The sequence below is a fragment of the Ranitomeya imitator genome, chromosome 3, assembly GCF_032444005.1.
Source record: "Ranitomeya imitator isolate aRanImi1 chromosome 3, aRanImi1.pri, whole genome shotgun sequence".
Classification (NCBI taxonomy): domain Eukaryota; kingdom Metazoa; phylum Chordata; class Amphibia; order Anura; family Dendrobatidae; genus Ranitomeya; species Ranitomeya imitator.
Window position 1 is genome coordinate 722,483,169 of NC_091284.1, and position 21,467 is coordinate 722,504,635.

At 39.3% G+C, this 21,467-nt stretch overlaps 2 protein-coding genes across 10 annotated transcripts in view; both read right to left on the bottom strand.

The window, feature by feature from the left end:
- HOXC5 (homeobox C5) overlaps positions 1-21,467 on the bottom strand; it is a 137,375-nt gene that overhangs the window by 107,124 nt on the left and 8,784 nt on the right. The window contains exons 1-2 of one of the 8 annotated variants that reach the window (XM_069758731.1): positions 13,739-14,623; positions 11,922-13,165 (exon numbers count right to left, since the gene is read on the bottom strand). The exons of 4 other annotated variants lie outside the window; for them this stretch is intronic. In XM_069758731.1, the coding sequence (XP_069614832.1) occupies positions 12,951-13,165; positions 13,739-14,204 (681 nt within the window). In that variant the 5' untranslated portion in view covers positions 14,205-14,623 and the 3' untranslated portion in view covers positions 11,922-12,950. 3 more of the 8 variants (XR_011319397.1, XR_011319395.1, XR_011319394.1) reach the window with 3 other exon arrangements.
- Positions 16,357-19,506, bottom strand: HOXC6 (homeobox C6). 2 transcript variants are annotated; one of them, XM_069758728.1, is made up of 2 exons: positions 18,902-19,506; positions 16,357-17,395 (listed from the first exon to the last, which is right to left on the bottom strand). In XM_069758728.1, exons 1-2 carry the CDS (start codon positions 19,290-19,292, stop codon positions 17,067-17,069), a joined length of 720 nt encoding a protein of 239 aa, XP_069614829.1. In that variant the 5' UTR covers positions 19,293-19,506; the 3' UTR covers positions 16,357-17,066. The 2 variants fall into 2 exon arrangements, with proteins under 2 accessions (XP_069614829.1, XP_069614830.1); XM_069758729.1 differs by having other exon boundaries at positions 16,357-17,371; positions 18,902-19,498.

Genomic DNA, 21,467 nt, shown 5'->3' on the forward strand with positions numbered 1-21,467 from the left:
GGGGCCGCCGATTACAGTAATGAATATGCGGCTCCACCCCTATGGGAGATGGAGCCGCATATTCATTACTGTAAATGAGCGGCCCCACGTGACCGCATACAGGAGCAGATGCGGCCAGAACAGGAAGCAGCGCCAGCCAACGAGGGAGCTTGGTGAGTATTTTCAGAACAGCGGGGGGGGCGCACAGGGGGTGGGAGGGCGGGTTGGCACATAGATCTTTATTTTAAACACTATTGTTCATATCTTCTCTGCAGCAAACGCTGCTGCAGGGAAGATATGAATTGCGGCTTCAGCATCAGTGGGGGGGACAGCGCTTAATGTAGCGCTGTCTCCTGCACGGCACACGGACTGCACACGGACAACGTCTGTGTGCGGTACGTGTTTTACACGGACCCATTGACTTTAATGGGTCCGTGTAATACGTGCGCTCCCACGAACACTGACATGTCTCCGTGTTTGGCACACGGAGACACGGTCCGCAAAAAATCAATGACATCTGCTTAGATGCATTGATTTTTATGTGTCTACGTGTGTCAGTGTCTCCGGTACATGAGGAAACTGTCACCTCACGTACTGGAGCCACTGACGTGTGAAACCGGCCTTAGGCGGCATCACACTAAAGGTATGGAATATTGGTCCGAGTCTCCCTGCCGAGAGTCGCAGGAGTCTTCTCCGTGTGGTCATCCGTGTGTAATGCGTTTGCAATGTGATGATGCGATTTTCTCGCACCTATGTATCTGTATGACATCCGTATGGAATCCGTATGGCTTTACATTTCTTACTGATTTTCCCCATTGAATTTAGCGGCTCAGTGGGCTGAAATGAGGAAAATGTGTTCCGTGTGGTGTTTTTAATCGCACCCATAGACTTGCATTGGCGAGTCTCTGAGACAATCGCAGCATGCTGTGATTTTACATGCACGTCAAATACACCTGAGAATAAATATGGTGATGGGAGCTGCCCCATAGATTAACACTGGTCCGAGTGCTAAGCAATGTTTTCTCACGTAGCACTCGTCCGTACTCTACGGTAGTGTGATGCCAGCCCAATACTTAAAATATAGTTGTACTACCATGCACTTATGATCGTACCACACTGTACTTGTAGCATAGTTGTATTGCCCTGTACTTTTATTATTATTATTATTTATATAGCACCATTAATTCCATGGTGCTGTACATGAGAAGGAGTTACATACAGGGTTATAGATATCGTTTACAGTAAACAGGTTTACAATGACAGACTGGTACAGAGGGGAGAGGACCCTGTCCTTGCGGACTTACATTCTATGGGATAGTGGGGAAGAGACATAAGGTAGGGGCGAGGCGGCGGCTCTGGCAGTGGTGAGGCGGCTTAAAGGGAATCTGTTACCAGGATTTTTTACTTCTAATTTGAAAGAAAGCTTGTTTCCAATGATGTGTCACTTACTGTGGTTTTAAAAAAATCACTTTATGAGCAGTAGATTATCACTAGAGGACTAGTAAACCTGCTTCCAGGTAGACCTCCATACTCATGAACTCTATGTAGCCCCGCCTCCACCACTGATTGGCAGCTTTCTGCCTATGTACAGTCTAGAAATAAAGCTGCCAATCAGTGGTGTGGGCGGGGTTATACAGAGCTCAGCATTCAGAGAACAAAAAATGCAACATGCCTCTCAATAAGTGTCACTTGGCTGGAAACTGGCTTTCTGCCCCTACATCTTGCTGCCAACAGATGGGGGTCACAAAAACCTGGTGACAGATTCCCTTCAATTTTGTCAGCCTCATGTTTATAGTACAATTGTATTACCATGCAGTTATAGTACAGTTGTACTATACTGTATGTACAATGCAGCGGTGCTGTCCTGTGCTTGTTATATAGTTATAAAGTCCTGTACTTATATCTGTACTGCCCTGTACTTATTATACAATTATACTGCCCTGTGCTGATTATATAGATATAAAGTCCTGTACTTATATCTGTACTGCCCTGTACTTATTATACAGTTATACTGCCCTGTGCTTGTTATATAGTTATATAGTCCTGTACTTATATCTGTACTGCCCTGTACTTATTATACAATTATACTGCCCTGTGCTGATTATATAGATATAATGTCCTGTACTTATATCTGTACTGCCCTGTACTTATTATACAGTTATACTGCCCTGTGCTGATTATATAGATATAATGTCCTGTACTTATATCTGTATTGCCCTGTACTTATTATACAGTTATATTGCCCTGTGCTGATTATATAGATATAAAGTCCTGTACTTATATCTGTACTGCCCTGTACTTATTATACAGTTGTGTTGCCCTGTACTGATTATATAGTTATAAAGTCCTGTACTTATGTCTATACTGCCCTGTACTTATTATACAGTTATACTGCCCTGCACTGATTATATAGTTATAAAGGCCTGTACTTATATCTGTATTGCCCTGTACTTATTATACAGTTATATTGCCCTGTACTGATTATATAGATATAAAGTCCTGTACTTATATCTGTACTGCCCTGTACTTATTATTCAGTTGTGTTGCCCTGTACTGATTATATAGTTATAAAGTCCTGTATTTATATCTGTAATGCCCTGTACTTATTATACAGTTACATTGCCCTATACTGATTATATAGATATAATGTCCTGTACTTATATCTGTACTGCCCTGTACTTATTATACAGTTGCGTTGCCCTGTACTGATTATATAGTTATAAAGTCCTGTACTTATGTCTATACTGCCCTGTACTTATTATACAGTTATACTGCCCTGCACTGATTATATAGTTATAAAGTCCTGTACTTATATCTGTATTGCCCTGTACTTATTATACAGTTATATTGCCCTGTACTGATTATATAGATATAAAGTCCTGTACTTATATCTGTACTGCCCTGTACTTATTATACAGTTATACTGCCCTGTGCTGATTATATAGATATAATGTCCTGTACTTATATCTGTATTGCCCTGTACTTATTATACAGTTATATTGCCCTGTGCTGATTATATAGATATAAAGTCATGTACTTATATCTGTACTGCCCAGTACTTATTATACAGTTGTGTTGCCCTGTACTGATTATATAGTTATAAAGTCCTGTACTTATGTCTATACTGCCCTGTACTTATTATACAGTTATACTGCCCTGCACTGATTATATAGTTATAAAGGCCTGTACTTATATCTGTATTGCCCTGTACTTATTATACAGTTATATTGCCCTGTACTGATTATATAGATATAAAGTCCTGTACTTATATCTGTACTGCCCTGTACTTATTATACAGTTGTGTTGCCCTGTACTGATTATATAGTTATAAAGTCCTGTATTTATATCTGTAATGCCCTGTACTTATTATACAGTTACATTGCCCTATACTGATTATATAGATATAATGTCCTGTACTTATATCTGTACTGCCCTGTACTTATTATACAGTTGCGTTGCCCTGTACTGATTATATAGTTATAAAGTCCTGTACTTATGTCTATACTGCCCTGTACTTATTATACAGTTATACTGCCCTGCACTGATTATATAGTTATAAAGTCCTGTACTTATATCTGTATTGCCCTGTACTTATTATACAGTTATATTGCCCTGTACTGATTATATAGATATAAAGTCCTGTACTTATATCTGTACTGCCCTGTACTTATTATACAGTTATACTGCCCTGTGCTGATTATATAGTTATAAAGTCCAGTACTTATATCTGTACTGCCCTGTACTTATTATACAGTTATACTGCCCTGTACGGATTAGATATAAAGTCCTGTACTTATTATACAGTTATACTGCCCTGTTCTTATTATCTATAATATAACGCTGGGAGCGTCACTCTGTCCGAAGCCTTTATAGACTGCGCAGGCGCAAGCGCCGGCACAGTCTGGCCCCCACAGAGTGACGCTCCCAGGAGATCGCGGTATGCGTAAGCACTGAATGCATACCGCGATCTCCACCGGAGAGTCAGGGACCGTGGACGCGCCAGGAGGGGAGGGTAAGTATATTCACCTGTCCTCCGTTCCAGCGCTGCATGCGGCTCCGTCTCCCGGCTCCTCTGCTGTGACAGAGTCCAGTCACAGGCAGAGGAGCCGGAGTGTGTGTGTTCAAGAAAATGGCGCCGGAAAGCGCGGACTGCGCAGGCGCCGATTCCTGCTGCCGGAATCGGCGCCTGCGCAGTCCGCGCTTTCCGGCGCCATTTTCTTGAAGACACACCTGCAGTGGAGCTGGACGATAGGTGAGTATGGTATTTTTTTTTTTATATGGCAGCAGCATACGGGGGCATATAATACAATAGTGGCGCAGGATGGCAGCAGCACATGACAGAACGGGCGCAGGATGGGAGCAGCACATGACAGAATGGGCGCAGGATGGCAGCAGCACATGACAGAACGGGCGCAGGATGGCAGCAGCACATGACAGAACGGGCGCAGGATGGCAGAAGCACATGACAGAACGGGCGCAGGATGGCAGCAGCACATGACAGAACGGGCGCAGGATGGCAGCAGCACATGACAGAACGGGCGCAGGATGGCAGCAGCACATGACAGAACGGGTGCAGGATGGCAGCAGCGCATGACATAACGGGCGCAGGATGGCAGCAGGATGGGAGCAGCACATGACAGAACGGGCGCAGGATGGCAGCAGCGCATGACAGAACGGGGGCAGGATGGGAGCAGCGCATGACAGAACGGGGGCAGGATGGGAGCAGCGCATGACAGAACGGGCGCAGGATGGCAGCAGCGCATGACAGAACGGGCGCAGGATGGCAGCAGCGCATGACAGAACGGGTGCAGGATGGCAGCAGCGCATGACAGAACGGGCGCAGGATGGGAGCAGCACATGACAGAACGGATGCAGGATGGCAGCAGCACATGACAGAACGGGCGCAGGATGGCAGCAGCGCATGACAGAATGGGCGCAGGATGGCAGCAGCGCATGACAGAACGGGCGCAGGATGGCAGCAGCACATGACAGAACGGGCGCAGGATGGCAGCAGCGCATGACAGAATGGGCGCAGGATGGCAGCAGCGCATGACAGAATGGGCGCAGGATGGCAGCAGCGCATGACAGAACCGGCGCAGGATGGGAGCAGCACATGACAGAACGGGCGCAGGATGGGAGCAGCACATGACAGAACTGGCGCAGGATGGGAGCAGCGCATGACAGAACGGGCGCAGGATGGCAGCAGCGCATGACAGAATGGGCGCAGGATGGGAGCAGCGCATGACAGAACGGGCGCAGGATGGGAGCAGCACATGACAGAACGGGCGCAGGATGGGAGCAGCGCATGACAGAACGGGCGCAGGATGGCAGCAGCGCATGACAGAACGGGCGCAGGATGGGAGCAGCGCATGACAGAACGGGCGCAGGATGGCAGCAGCACATGACAGAACGGGCGCAGGATGGGAGCAGCGCATGACAGAACGGGCGCAGGATGGCAGCAGCACATGACAGAACGGGCGCAGGATGGGAGCAGCACATGACAGAACGGGCGCAGGATGGGAGCAGCACATGACAGAACGGGCGCAGGATGGGAGCAGCGCATGACAGAACGGGCGCAGGATGGCAGCAGCGCATGACAGAACAGGTGCAGGATGGCAGCAGCACATGACAGAATGGGCGCAGGATGGCAGCAGCACATGACAGAACGGGCGCAGGATGGCAGCAGCGCATGACAGAACGGGCGCAGGATGGCAGCAGCACATGACAGAACGGGCGCAGGATGGCAGCACATGACAGAACGGGCGCAGGATGGCAGCAGCACATGATGGAGAGACCATATACCAATATAAATGCTCGCCACCCGGGCGTAGAACGGGTTCAATAGCTAGTACAGTTATATTGCCCTATACTGATTATATAGATATAAAGTCCTGTACTTATATCTGTACTGCCCTGTACTTATTATAATACAGTTATATTGCCCTGTACGGATTAGATATAAAGTCCTGTACTTATTATAATACAGTTATATTGCCCTGTACTGATTATATAGATATAAAGTCCTGTACATATATCTGTACTGCCCTATATTTATTATACAGTTATACTGCCCTGTGCTGATTATATAGATATAAAGTCCTGTACTTATATCTGTACTGCCCTGTACTTATTATAATACAGTTATACTGCCCTGTACGGATTAGATATAAAGTCCTGTACTTATTATACAGTTATACTGCCCTGTTCTTATTATACAGTTATATTGCCCTGTACTGATTATATAGATATAAAGTCCTGTACTTATATCTGTACTGCCCTGTACTTATTATACAGTTGTGTTTCTCCAGAAGTCCAGTGTTTTATGTCCAGGTCCTTACTACCTGTTGTGCTGGTTTCCATCACACTGTTGCATGACTCAAATTACAGGCTTTAAGTATGCAAAATGATCTTTTGCCATAGGTGTCACTCTACTACACGTTTTTACATGTACTTTAAGCAAAACCCTTCTATGCACATAACTATATACCAGTCATGCCACACTGCCAGGTTCTCATCCACGTCCCTGCCCCCTTGATCCTCAGTAGATCTCATCCCTGCACTTGTGCCATCCACTTCTACAAATGCAAAGTTGACCTTGAGTGGCTGAGACAGGAATCCACCACCTTCCTGCTGCCCTCAGCACCTCCTACAGGGCAGAGCACCTCTAATACCAGAGCTAGGAAGACATTTCCCAATTATTAACAGACTATGGCCTTAAATTATCTCCTTCAGATCCTCTTGATCCCATTATTGTACAAAGTTTTATAATATATTTTTACTATTGATATTTATAATTTATGTCATATTATTTATTTGTTTGTTTGATATGTTACTACTACCTTCTGGGGGGGTTTTACCTTTCTTTTTTCTTGGCATTTTAACATTTTTGGTATAGAACAATCAATCCTGATTCTCATACAATGTCATTCTAGTGGAATAACATTTGAAATAAAATATTACATCTTCCTGCTCACAAGTCCACGTCTAGGTTTTGTGCACAGTTTATGTTTCTTGACTCACAATGAATAAATTGTGATAATGACTGTTTCTACAATGTAACATCAATCCTTGTAAAATGATTCCAATTAATGAATCCAGTGTGGCATTTTCACTGCTCCTGCGCTATTCGTCCCTGATGGTAGCTCCATCTATATCCTACATATCAGAAACATAAGAAGTAGAACAGAAGTAGGCATGATCTTCAGACAATAGAAGCAGAAATTCATTTCTATTTAATGACTTTTTATAGTCTGCCTTTTGCTGGCACCTTAACATACCTGCAGACGTTTTTGTGAATAAAGTCCCATAAACAAAGAAAAAGCAATCCAAGATCAATCTGTCAATAATAATAATAATAATAATCTGTCCTTCCTGCTTTCTTAGGGCCGTATGAGTGTGTGCAACCCCTCAGAAATGGACTATCTGTTTATCCAAGAATCTCTATATCTTTTTATAATCCATTAATCCCTGTAGCCCTATAAATTCATCTAAATAAATATATCCAATCAGTTCCATCGATCTATCTATCTATCAGATCTATCTCTTCTCTATCTGTACATCTATTTATCTTCCTAAAATCTATATTTATATATGTATAAATATGTATTTCACTCTTTATTTATATATTATTTATTAATTCAACAAAGCATATTTCATATTTCAGTCATATTTAACCTATTGATCCATCTATCCAAATCTATTAATTAGCATAATCTCTCATTTCTATCTTTCTCTCTATCTAACTAATATCTATTTTTATATCTTATGAGTCTTCATATCTGTCTAACTCAGCTACATCTCTATCTGTCTATCATCCATCTTTTTGTCTTATATGTCTTTATATCTAGCTGTCTATTAATATATCAATCTATCTCATCTATATATCTATCGCCTTTACATGAATCTTTATTTATATATCATCTCTTTATTTATGTATCTATCCATTCCCATACAATTTAGAATTCACCTCTTTTTATGAATTAGCCTAACTTTATCTATCTATCTTTAAAAAATTGAGCAGAGAGCAGCACCTGAACAATAGCAAGAGTTGGGTGCAGGGCTTATCTGTCAATCTATCTATCTATCTATCTATCTATCTACTTGTTTATCTATGCTTTCTTTCTTTCTTTCTTTCTTTCTTTCTTTCTGTGTAGTTGTTTCTATCTGTCTGATTGCCCATCTATATATCTATCTACTTTTCTAACTATGTTTTCCTTCTTTCCTTCTTTCTTTCTTTATATCTGCTTGTTTGTTTGTTTGTTTCTATCTGTATGCTTTCCTATCTATCTATCTATCTATCTACTTGTCTAACTATGTTTCCTTCTTTATTTCTTTCTTTCTTCTTGTTTGTTTCTATCTATCTGTCTGCTTGCCTATCTATCTATCTATCTATCTATCTACTTGTCTAACTATTTTTCCTTCTTTCCTTCTTTCTTTCTTTCCTTCTTTCTTTTTTTCCTTCTTTCTTTCTTTCCTTCTTTCTTTCTTTCTTTCTTTCTGTCTTTCTTTCTTTCTTCATGTTTGTTTCTATCTGTCTGCTTGCCTATCTATATATCTTTCTATCTATTCATCTGTCTATCTGCTTGTCTATCTGTTTGTCTATATCTGCTCATCCCTATCTTTCTCATTCTTTCTGTAGCACATCTGGGTGCTCTTTGTCTGTACAATATACCCTTTGATGTACATTTGGCCTGAAACCATGCTGAAAATATCTAAAGTATTTACTACAGCAGTCTCATAAAGGAGAACCCGTTTGTTGAGCGCAGCACACACTCAGAGCTCACCTGGAGGACTCTTTACTAATGACTTTGGGGATAAGGAGCCTTTGAGTAACAGAAACATATGGTAAGGATCCGTGACTAGATAAGACTAAAGTGCATGAGACAGAATTTCAATACTAACATATATGGCTGCAAGTGGTGAGCCCGATCACTGCTTGTATCTATCATTAGGGACTTTATTTGTCCTTTTAGTTCAGTTTTGCATTAGTCCCAATTAGGGACCCTCACCTTTGTCGGACCTGTTGGGCACAAGCCTGTGCCAGGTAGGGTTAAATCTGCAGACATCTTGATAAACCTTCCTTGATATTGCGCATGTACATCACCTGCACCACAAACTTTCCTGAAGCCTACAAACTTCTGCTCCCTTCTTCTTCACAAAGTCTCATCGAGTCACCTATATGTGTGTTACCATCCTTTACACAACATTTGTAAGGTCTGTTCTTTTCCACCCACCCTCCCCCACTCCTATAAAGTCCTTCCCAAATATACTTTATAGAACATAATGCTAGTTTAGGAAGCCAAATTGTAGGTGTTAAACCCAATGCATCACCCTAACTCCTACTCACTACACATTACAAATCATACATATCATCTATCCCCTATATGAACTGACATACACTGTGATTCGTCTAAATATATATATAAAAAAAAAAAAGTTACCTTGGAAATTCCTCTATGGTAATAAAAAATTAAGAAAGGGGGATAAGAAGCACTTGGGTTTGCCTGGGGTCCTTTTGGCAGATGAGCTTTCAGGAGGCGACGTAATCCACACTAACTGCCTTGTCCCACTGTCCCAGCATTAAAGAGCCCCAGCAGCTGCGATGGTGGACAGTTAAGATTATATATGATGTAAATACATTGTAGCTTTGTCAGCTCCCCCAAACCATAAAACTTACTTTAATGGCATCACGTGCTGCAGGAGCACCATTCAGGGTCCTTCCTTATGGCCATCCACATAAATAACCTTTCCAAACTTTTAAACTACTAAATTCACATAGTGGCCAGAAGTATTTGCCTTAATGTTCTCTCTTAAACTAAAAGCAGTCTTGGACTTAAAATCTGTTTTAATGTGTGCCTACCTAATAGAGGTCACACTTGTTACTGGAAAGGTAAGTGGCCTTTTTTTTCCTTATCAAGAATTTTTCTTACATTTTAACTTTTTTTTTTAATCTGCAAGATGACTCAGTATGTTAGTGTGAAGTCATTGCTGCATTATTCCGGTGATGTCAGCTACTTACACTGTAAGTGGACCTGATCTCTGTTCTGCTAGGGTTAATGTGCGGGGGAGTATTATACAGTTAGTGCACTATTATTAGAGAGCTGGGCTTTTTATAGGCTAGTCTGGACTTAGATAGCATCCATTGTGTTATAGGGGGGTTAGCATGTAAAGTGAGGGTCAATGGAGCTAAACTTGTAATAGCATGTACAGTCCAAGCTATGGATCGTGGCTATGAATGTGTGTCTGACCACAAATGAGTAGATATGTGTAGAATATGTGTGTTATTTATATTCTACTTGTTTGTGAGCAAATATAAGCAGTCCTATGTAAAATGATCAGAAGCTGAGTAGTGCTAACAGAAAAATCCAGCTATATATGAATAGTTTATTTTTATATATTTGGCTAGTATGACAAAGGTGATGTTTGTTAGAATAAAAAAAATAGTAAAAATAAGTATGTGGAGAAATAATCTAAACTTTACATTGCTCGATATTATTTGAGAAAATTAAAGGTTAATCGAAATTAGAGAGATGATGTCACCACCATGACAGACACCACTGTAGAAACTGACAGTTGCACATAGAAAATCTAAGAAGATCCAGATTGACAAAATGATCTATCTACCTGACAACATCAAAAAAACCAGCCAAGGCACAGTACAAGGTAATTACAGAGCGGCCATAAAAGCTCAAATAGCTCTGATATTTTCAACAATCTGTGATTAAAAAGATAAAACAACAAGTTTTCAGGTCTAGGATTCATCTTCAAAGGCTCCAATGTCAGGAAGCTGTTCTTTTGCCTGCAACGTGTAACGGAAGTGCCATAAAGTTTTATGATCCCCTTAACTTATTCCAAGCATTTGTCCCTACTGTAAATAGATCTCAGGCCAGATTGCAGATAACACCATGGAATCATTTTCTCAGGATCCAAGTCTTGTAGTGAAATTTACACACCAAGAGAACAATTTTGACCGTGAGAGTGGTGTATTCCTTCACTTCTTTGGGTTAGTTTTACAATATAGGTTATTACTTTTGGCTTGAGACTCTGGAATGGAAATTTCAGGATCAAAGGTGATTCCCAGGTATGTCATTTTGATATATATATATCCCAATTATATTTTATCTCCAACAAATTATTTTATAGTCACTACCAAAAATGTAGATTTTTGTGATTATATTACATATTTTGGTATGTGTATTTATATCACTATTTCCACCATGAATGATAGATAGATAGATAGATAGATAGATAGATAATAGATAGATAGATAGATATGGGATAGATAGATAGATAGATAGATAGATAGATAGATAGATAGATAGATAGATAGATAGATAGATAGATATGGGATAGATAGATAGATAGATAGATAGATAGATAGATAGATAGATAGATGATAGATAGATAGATAGATAGATAGATAGATAGATAGATAGATAGATAGATAGATAGATTATTATTATTATACATTTTTGATAGATAATAGATAGATAGATAGATAGATAGATAGATAGATAGATGATAGATAGATAGATAGATAGATAGATAGATAGATAGATAGATAGATAGATAGATAGATGATAGATAGATAGATAGATAATAGATAGATACTAGATTAAACAGAGATGGCTTTGGCATGTATCCTTTTCTTTATCTCTGCACCATAATAACTGACAAGTTTACCTCCAGTCATATCTGTTACCAAGCCCATAGATGACAGACTCAGCTCTGCTACATCAGCAATGATAAGGTGTGTATGAATGTGTCTATGCGAAACAACCACACAGAAAATGGAATTGTGATTCTATATTTCAAGTTTAGTCATTGAAGACCCCCAATTATCTAAAGGCACATGAGATGTTTTATATTGAACATCTGTGACCAAAAAGAAGTCACCATATCTCTCACACCCTGCAGAAATGAATGTGAAACCAAAGCTATAGTTGACATTCAGTTCAACTGTTATATTACTTGCAGATTATTCAATATGACAAAATATAGGATTCATGATTTCTCACATATGAAATTGAAAGCAATAAATATATGAGTTTACATTATTGAGTAGAACTGACTAGGAAGGATTATATTAAAACGATGACGTACAAATTGTGGCTTTATACACTTCAGCATTAATTACTAAAAAAAATTAAACAAAAGCATAAAAACAACAACAAAATACAATAAATTACACCAAAAAAAAAAAAATCAAGTCCAATGGTCCCCTCCATCATGCCCCTCCATGGTAATGGATCCTGCACAGTAATACAGTATAACAAATTATACCATAGTGTATATGGGAGATGGGAGAAGATGTGGACGATCCAGACCCAATAGAAAAGAACAAAAAAAATGCTACCTATCAATGGGGACATAAAAGAACAAGTTCACTTGGAATAATGGTGACATAATGGAGACTATACAAGTGCATGGAGGAAATGTTAGGATGTACACACATTCTAGTGTGCATCTACAATACTCTATGTAACAAATAGGAAAGTTTCAGCTTGAAACTTTATTCTTTTCCCTTAGATAATTCCCCCATCTAACTGGCCAGCACCCCCCTATTATAATAAGCACAATATAATACAGCCACACTTTCCCTGCCCTTTCAGACCAGTAGCCTGATTAGCATTTTTTCCTCTGAAGAACTTTCCTTGACCCTGGACAGATTGTAAGTCTATACAATACAGCCTGGACGTGTAAACCGAGCTGCCTAGAGAATTTTTTTTTTTTCTTTTTACTCCACCTTGGTCAAAATAATACACTTAATGGACAAAATACAGATCCGTACATTATCTATACATGAGTGGGGTGTACTAGGGGAGATCTCAGGTGCAGTCATCACGATTTTACCTTCCCTTGATCTCTTCCACCTCCCCTCATACAAGAAGAGAATATTAAAAAAAAAAGTTTCTGAAAGTCGATGTAGTAAATGCGAGGTTAAACATCTAAGCTCCTTCGAGGTTCCCTTCTTAGAGCGAGTCTTTGCTTTTGACTTTGGAATCCTTCTTCCACTTCATCCTTCGGTTCTGGAACCAGATCTTGATCTGCCTCTCGTTCAGACAGAGATTGTTGGCGATTTCGATGCGCCTGCGACGAGTCAGGTATCTGTTAAAATGGAATTCTTTCTCAAGTTCCAGGGTTTGGTAGCGAGTGTAGCTGGTCCGGGAACGTTTGCCATCAGTTTCTAAAGGGGGACAAGGTAGCAGGGGTGAGCATTCAAAATTAGGAAGAATTAAAAAAAAAAAGGATCCTTGACTAAAGAAGAAAAAAAAAATTCTCCCACATTCTGAGACCAATCCCCTGCACTATACATTATATTCCTCGCATGCAAAATATTTAACACCTCCACATATTGCTGCATTATTAAATATAAAAGCAAAACATGCAATTAAAAAAAAAAAAGCAATCCCTAAAGCGTAAAGCCCCTCTACTTGGAATATTTCGCTGCGACCACGGGTTAAATAAATAAATGTATATGAAAAGTAAGAAAAAAAAATATAAATTCTTATATTCTGCCCCCCCTAGAAAAAAATGAAATTATTGTCTTTTCTCCACGTTTTGTTCCTATGATCCAATTATGCTGTCATAAATTTGAACGTCTATAGCCTGTAAGCCTTTTAGTGGACAGTTTTACGAGCAATTGATGCCTAAGTCGTAAAATTTACGACCTCGGGTTTTTTTTTTATTATTTGCCCCGCATGGCCTATAAAAACCAATGCAAAACCCTATGAAACAAAAGCGAGAAGTGAAAGTTTACCATGGCTCATATGCAGTTTGGTCATCCAGGGGTAGATTTGGGGCGGCTGCTGCTGCTGCCCCTGCTGGGGTGCCGGCTGTCCTGGTGGGGCGCTTTGGACCGGCTCTGCTTTGATGTTCTCGATCCCTTTCGATCTGTCCTCCAGCGAAGTGCTCCCGGCTTTTTGGTTGTAAATCCCAGGGCTCAGTGCGCCCTGCTCTCCTCTGCCCAGAGGGTGCCCGCCAGAGCCCATGACAGTACAGGAGGGCCGCTCAGAGTTACTGCTGGGGTTGGAAGGCATGTCCAGACCGTTTAGAGAGTTGGAAGACCCCGGAGATGGGAATGTAATGCTCAGATCCAACCCACTGTAGCAATACCTGGACGAAGGGACCTCGGGTACAGATCCATAATTCCCATAACTTTGCATGGAATAGGCAGGAACATTTTGACTTTGCTTATAGAATGAATTGGCTACGTATGAGCTCATAGCTGCAGCTGATGATGATTATTATTAGTATTATTATTTTTGCACCCTTTGATTAGCCTTGATTTGTGGCCCTTTGAAGTTCAGGGGTTTTGTTCTCTAAAGTGCAGAATTTATAGCTGGGGAATCCTCTTTCTTTATTCTATGTGCTCTGCCCAAATATGGGATGTTTAAATAGAATCACGTGACTCTGTTGGCCAGTCATAAATTTGGCTTGATGACCCCAGGAGGTTATTGATGGAAGCCTGTGAAACGTATCTGATATGTTGGCAGAACAAACTCAAGGCCCCAAGAAGGAAAAGAAGACAATGAGGCCACAGCGTCACCTGGTGCCAGCAGGGCGGTATAGCACCTGCTCCTGAACATGGCTGCGCCACCATTGGGGCGACAGGTCAATGGGTGACTCGCATCACTTGGCTTTTTATAACTATATTCCCGACCTGAATCATTTATTTCAATAGTGGTTGACCACCAATTCAACAAGGAATTTAATGGCTGCACCATTTCCCCTTTTCCCTAGGGTTCCCAATAAAAAAATAAAATAAAGGTATATTATATTTATTTTCTCACCATTAATGTGGCTTATATCAGCAGAAATCATAGTTTTAATTAGCTAATTACCATATTAATTTATTACACCTATTCTGTTATTTAATCACTTCTTTATAAAATGGGATTGAGCAAAAATTCAGCAGTCTGCCCTTACAATGGCTTTTTTAAGGGCTCATATTTTATAGGATTGGAAGAGTGATATAATATTTCCTTATATCCACTAATTCCTGAGATATGTATTTACAGGCATAGTCCCCATCAGATAAGACAAGACATGTGTAAATAGATGTCAGCCATGTGGAAGGCTTTGTTCAGTTCTGTTTTCTGCTCTGTACCATTAGAAATGCAAATCCTTATCTAGGAAAGCATCTCCCAAACATACGTGTGCAATAAATGTTTGTGGCTTAGATCACTGGAGCGAAAGTTCTGCTCTCTGCCTGTCTGTTGTGCATGGAAGATCAGAACTGCAAATACCAAAATACCAATGGCTTTGGCTGTATATACCAGCATCCCTCCCTAGCAATCCTCTGCTGTTGTAGTGTCTAATTATATATATATGTATATATATATATATATATATATATATATATATATATATATATATATATATATATATATATATATATACATACTTGCCACAACTTATATTGGATCTCCTCAGGGTGAAAGGTTCAGCGCAATTGTAACACGTGTACCCTCATGGTTGATGGTTGCGAATTCCAAATTAATTCTAGCAGGAGAGAGTTGAGCAATCCTCAGTTTTCAAGCTTTCTTGTAGTCATTTTTCTGTTTACTACATATTTGTTTTATCACATTTACATATTTTTAAGTATTTTTTTCCAAATGTAAATGTGATTTTTTTTTAATCACATTTTCATGTTTTTAAGTATTTTTTTTTTCCAAATAATCAATGAATAAACTCAACCATCTTTTTTTTCTGTAGCTATCCTTATGAAATAATAGTTAATTACAGCTGTAAATACTACTTCTTTCAAGCTCAGTATTCCGCCTAAAACTCCATTCAGGCAAAAAATAATATAGGTTTTATATGTAGAACAGGGAATATGGTGTTTGTATTTTTTTTTTCTTTCTTTATGCCATTTATACATTGCAAATATAAATTTGTTGTCCACTTTTGGATTTTTGCACTCTTTCTTTATGTTGTATTGTATTTTGAGATGTGATTTGTTCTTAGGCATTTTAAAGCTTATATTGTGTATTGCTTTAGCTACTAGAATTAAACTATATATATATATATATATATATATATATATATATATATATATATATATATCTTTCTACTTAATGTCTACCCTTTTGGGTAATATAGGGAAAGGCAGAGTATATTGCCTATATGTGGTGAGTTGCCTGTTTGCTGGCTTGGTGCAGGCAGCCAGACAGTACACGTGTTTAGGAAGTTATCCTGAATGCAGAATAATATAGCTTATTGTGTTATGTCGCCTGAATGGCAGTGACAGAGGATACAAGGGGTTTGTCACCGGTGTGAATTCCTTTTTTTTTTACAATGGAGTCTGCCTCTGTTGTGCACTCACACGAGTAAAGAGCTGGGTATTTCCAGGGAAATAAAAGAAATAGAAGCACATAAAAATAATATCAATTTTTATTAAATACTCAACAGTTTGTCCATAGGACGTGATCTTTATACATCGTCGGTGAGACACAGAATGGAACCATTATTCTACAGCTATGAAACTTCATTTTACGAGCTACTACTGAACATTGCAGTGCTGACATAAATATAAATACTGACACCACGGGCACAATGAGAAATAAAGTTCACACGGGAACTGTCACAGTATGGAATATGGAGGATCATCCAAATAATACAGTCAGGCTATGGGGAGAGTGCTCTATGGCTCCTGGGGGGCAGGGGGACAGTTTGTGGGGAGAGCTCTTCACATTTGATCTGTGCTGGGTCCATCCCATCACACAACACACAACACACACAGGCAAAGTCTTGTTCTTCCTTGTGTTTTGCAGGCAATGGTTCTTGTACAAGGAAATGTGGGACTTTTTGAAATACTGTCTTTTTTTTTTTTTTTTAAGTCAAAGTTGGAGAAACAACATAACACAGAGACTCGAAGCCATAATGGTGGGTAACAGAAGCTGGCCAGAGCTAGCACACTGCGAGTTGTCCTTCTCCTTCATTGGATTGCTAGTCCACTTTTGGCTCTAGAAAGAGATGTGTAGATATATATTTAATATAATTATATATTTGTTTCCATAATGCAGCCCAACCATATGAATTCTGCCAGCTGGGTGTGGGTGGGATGCTTGGTGGGAGCCCCCCATTCACTCTTTGGGTTGGTCTTCTGTGTCCTCTCGTTTTTCCTCCTTGCCCTCGGCCAGGCTGTCAGCAGATGCCCCGTTGCTCCCAGTTAGGGTAGAGGACAGGTTACTCTCCTTTTTCCACTTCATCCTCCTGTTTTGGAACCATATTTTGATCTGACGCTCTGTTAAGCAAAGTGCATTAGCGATCTCAATCCTCCTGCGCCTGGTCAGATAGCGATTAAAGTGGAATTCTTTCTCCAGCTCCAGGGTCTGATAACGGGAGTAGATCTGGCGACCTCGCCTTCTATCCGTGCCATAGCCCACCCCTAGGGAATCAGACACAAGATATACTGAGAATCATTAGTGAGAACCCCACAATCACAAGTCATATCTGCAGCCTGAGCTGGGCTACTGGCACCCTGCAAGCTACAGGCTCAGCTGGTAAGGACAAATGATGGATAGATAGATAGATAGATAGATAGATAGATAGATAGATAGATAGATAGATAGATAGATAGATGGATAGATAGATGATAGATAGATAGATAATGGATAGACCTATAGATAGATAGATAGATAGATAGATAGATAGATAGATAGATAGATAGATAGATAGATAGATAGATAGATAGATAATGGATAGACCTATAGATAGATAGATAGATAGATCTATAGATAGATAGATAGATCTATAGATAGATAGATAGGTAATAGATAGACCTATAGATAGATAGATAGATAATAGATAGATGGATGGATGGATAGATAGATAATAGATAGATAGATAATAGATGGATAGATGGATAGATAATAGATAGATAGACAGATAGATAATACATATATACATAATAGATAGATAATAGATGGATATATACATAGATAACAGATAGATAGATAGATATGAAATATAGATATAATAGATAGATTTATTGATTGATAGATTAAATAAATAAATGATTGATAGATTAAATAAATAAATAAATGATAGATAGACAGATAGAGAAATTATAGATGGTAGAAAGATAAATGATACATAGACAGATAAATGATTGAAAGAAAGAAAGAAAGAAAGAAAGAAAGAAAGAAAGAAAGAAAGAAAGATTATAGGTAGTCCATATATTTACTTGCTCACCTTCTACAAACTGCTAAATCCCCTATCATCATGTGTGTGTATATACATATAATTAAAATGTGAGTATAGTTTTAAAGATACTTTTAAACTAGTTCTAGTCTTCTAGTCTAGTTCACATCCTCCCAGAAATAAATTATATATATATATATATATATATATATATATATATATATATATATATATACACACACACACACACTCCCCCAATACTTCAATTGTCATCTAAATATATATTAATTATAAGATTGAATATATATCACTATCCTTTCTACATTGTTAATTATGCTGAGGTTGCAGCATGTGTATGTATATTAATGCTATCAATAGTGAGCTGGTAGAGATGCATTTGCCTACATGCATATATTAGCATTAGCCCCTTGCAGTAATAAAAGCCTGCAGTGGGTAAAAGTGAATAAAAGTGTTTCCATCTATCACTTAATATAAGGAGAGGTATGTGGGTTAACTCTTGCCCCTCCACAAGGATGCAAACCTCGTTGAACTTTATGGCAGATCTTTGCAGCGCCTTTTAATTAGAAAGCACATAACAAGCCATATTTGCTCGCAACATCTTAACAAATAAAAGGCCTATAACGGCAACTGTGAAAGGAACTAGTTTATGGCTTTTATGAGGCCATAAAAAAGGAGCTGAGCCTGTTCTGCTGGGGAGATGATCGTAAAGATGGTTGAGTTTATGTAATTTATATGTGCAGGCTGTAAAACTTACCACTGTGGGAGTTCATGCGCTGCATCCACGGGTAGATCTGGATGCTGGTCTTCTGGTCCTGGACACTGGATCTGCTTTGGTCACTGGTAAAATCCTGTGTCTGTGTGTTGTGCCCCATGGAGCTCTGCCTGCAGCTGGTGAGCATGTCCTTGTCCTGGTAGAAGGCATTAGATCCGTACTCATAGGGGCCTCGGCTGGAGCTGAACACCACGTTATCTTGCGGGGTGTAGAATGGAGAGGAGTAGATCCTATTCTGAGCCACGGCGGCTCCATAAGTGGAGAAATGCCTAACAGGGTCATAGGCGGTGGAATTAAGGGCCACGTTGGGGAGGACTTCTTGGCCACTGGCTAAATGGCAGGATAACGAGGGGTTGGTGAAATAGGAATTCATATCTTCTCCTTTACCTGCCTGTAAGATTTCTTTAATATTTATTTCTGTCTCCAGTTTGTAGTCTGAACTAGATTGTTATAGGGACGGCTCCACTCCAGGACAGACAAAATGACAAAGTCAGCTGACCTGCCTGCAGCCAATAGGAGGCGACATGTCAAGAGAGGAAAAAATTGGTTTTGCTTGTGTTGATTCCCCAGTTAGAAGTATATACATTGAAAGTAAAGTCTGGGAATCACAGAGATCACATTAGTTATTGGGAGGAGTGAAAATAAAAGAGAATAAGCGGAAAAAATCCTCGCGGAGCTGTGAGACCTGCAGCATTCTCAGGAGCTGCCATCTCATTAGCATTTTATCCACAGAGAAACTCACTGGGATCTAATAGAATGTAATGTATGCACAAGCACCAAGAACTTAGCAGGAGCACTCCGGGCTGCCTATGGGGGACTACAAGTCACATACAGCCTTATGTTCACGGGGAAATGTACGGGGCTCATATTATATATATATGTGTGTGTGTGTGTACAGTGTGTACAGTGTGTGTGTGTGTGTACAGTGTGTGTGTGTACAGTGTGTGTGTGTACAGTGTGTGTACAGTGTGTGTACAGTGTGTGTACAGTGTGTGTACAGTGTGTCTGTGTGTGTGTACAGTGTGTGTGTACAGTGTGTGAGTGTGTGTGTGTCTAGTAGGTTGTGCTTGTTATGTACGTGTCTAGATTGATATAGGAATTTTGTGTATGTCTGTGTGTGTTTGTATATGTATATATATACATATATATACTGTGTGTGTCTATAGGTCAATGTATAGTATGTAAGTGATATGTGTGTGTATATCCATAAATATATGTCTGTGTGTATATATAAGTGTGTGTGTGTATATATATATATATATATATATATATATATATATATATATATATATATATATGTGTGTATCCATACATATATGTCTGTGTGTATATATATATTAAATATCTCTGTGTGTGTATATATATATATATATATATATATATGTGTGTGTGTGTGTGTGTGTGTATATTAAATATCTGTGTGTGTGTGTGTGTATATACACACACATATGAGTGTCTGTATAATATATATATATTTGCATATATGTGTATGTATTGTGTGTGTATATATATATATAGATACATATTGTGTATATACGCACATATATGTGCGCACACATACACACACATACATATACACATTATATATATATATATATATATATATATATTATTGTTATTATTATTTTATTTATTTATTTATTTATTTTTATTTATTTTTTTTTATACCTATATACCCCATTGCCTTGTTTACCAGTTACCAGGACTCATATTACAATAATTCAGGGTGATTCTCGCCTATTTTTAAGATTGTTTTTGGTGGCACTATGTTCATTGTTATACATCCCCCCATTCCGCTCTCCACCACCACATATGTTGTGCCTGATCCCTCTTTCATTCTTTGCTTGGCTGATTTATAATTGCAATGTGTGAAATTGGGATCTACGAGTTTAGTAAATTGAAATGGTCTAATGAGATGACAAAAATTAAGAGCTAAAGAACAGGTCAGTGCTGTAATGAGTTTATTATTCCACCCAGCTAAAGTCACCTTGTTTGTTAAAATTGCAACATCTCATTATCCAGATGGAATAACTATATATATTTCCCACTTATTACTAATAATAATACTGGGGGTGATTCCACTACAGCTGCATTGCGTGGACAATGATATTGCGGGGCAGTTGCTAGAACAGTGCTGTGAAGCTGCTATTCCTAATGGCCACTATTTGTGAAAGTTACAAAAAAAAAAGCAATATTTTTTCAGGGTTGAAGAGAAACCCGGATGCTGAAGGATTTTACGATCTTTTTCCTGTGACCAACAAAGCGAAATGGTGGCTGTAAAGCCATAAAGATGGGAACAGACGTATTCAGGGGTCGTTTATTGCCCTGGTATAACACCAGCAGTCCCCCGAGTGCAGCAACTACACAAAATAAAGTTTTACCCAAATAAAGGACCATTTGAGGCTGAGAGGATACCAGCAGAGTGTGGGATCTATAGATTCCCCTATGCAACAAACAAGGTTTGTATATATCTGCTTCTTTGTAATTGTGGGTTGCATCTATCAAACATACATGAGTTGTCGTGGGGGCGCAGCTCTTGTATTTTTAT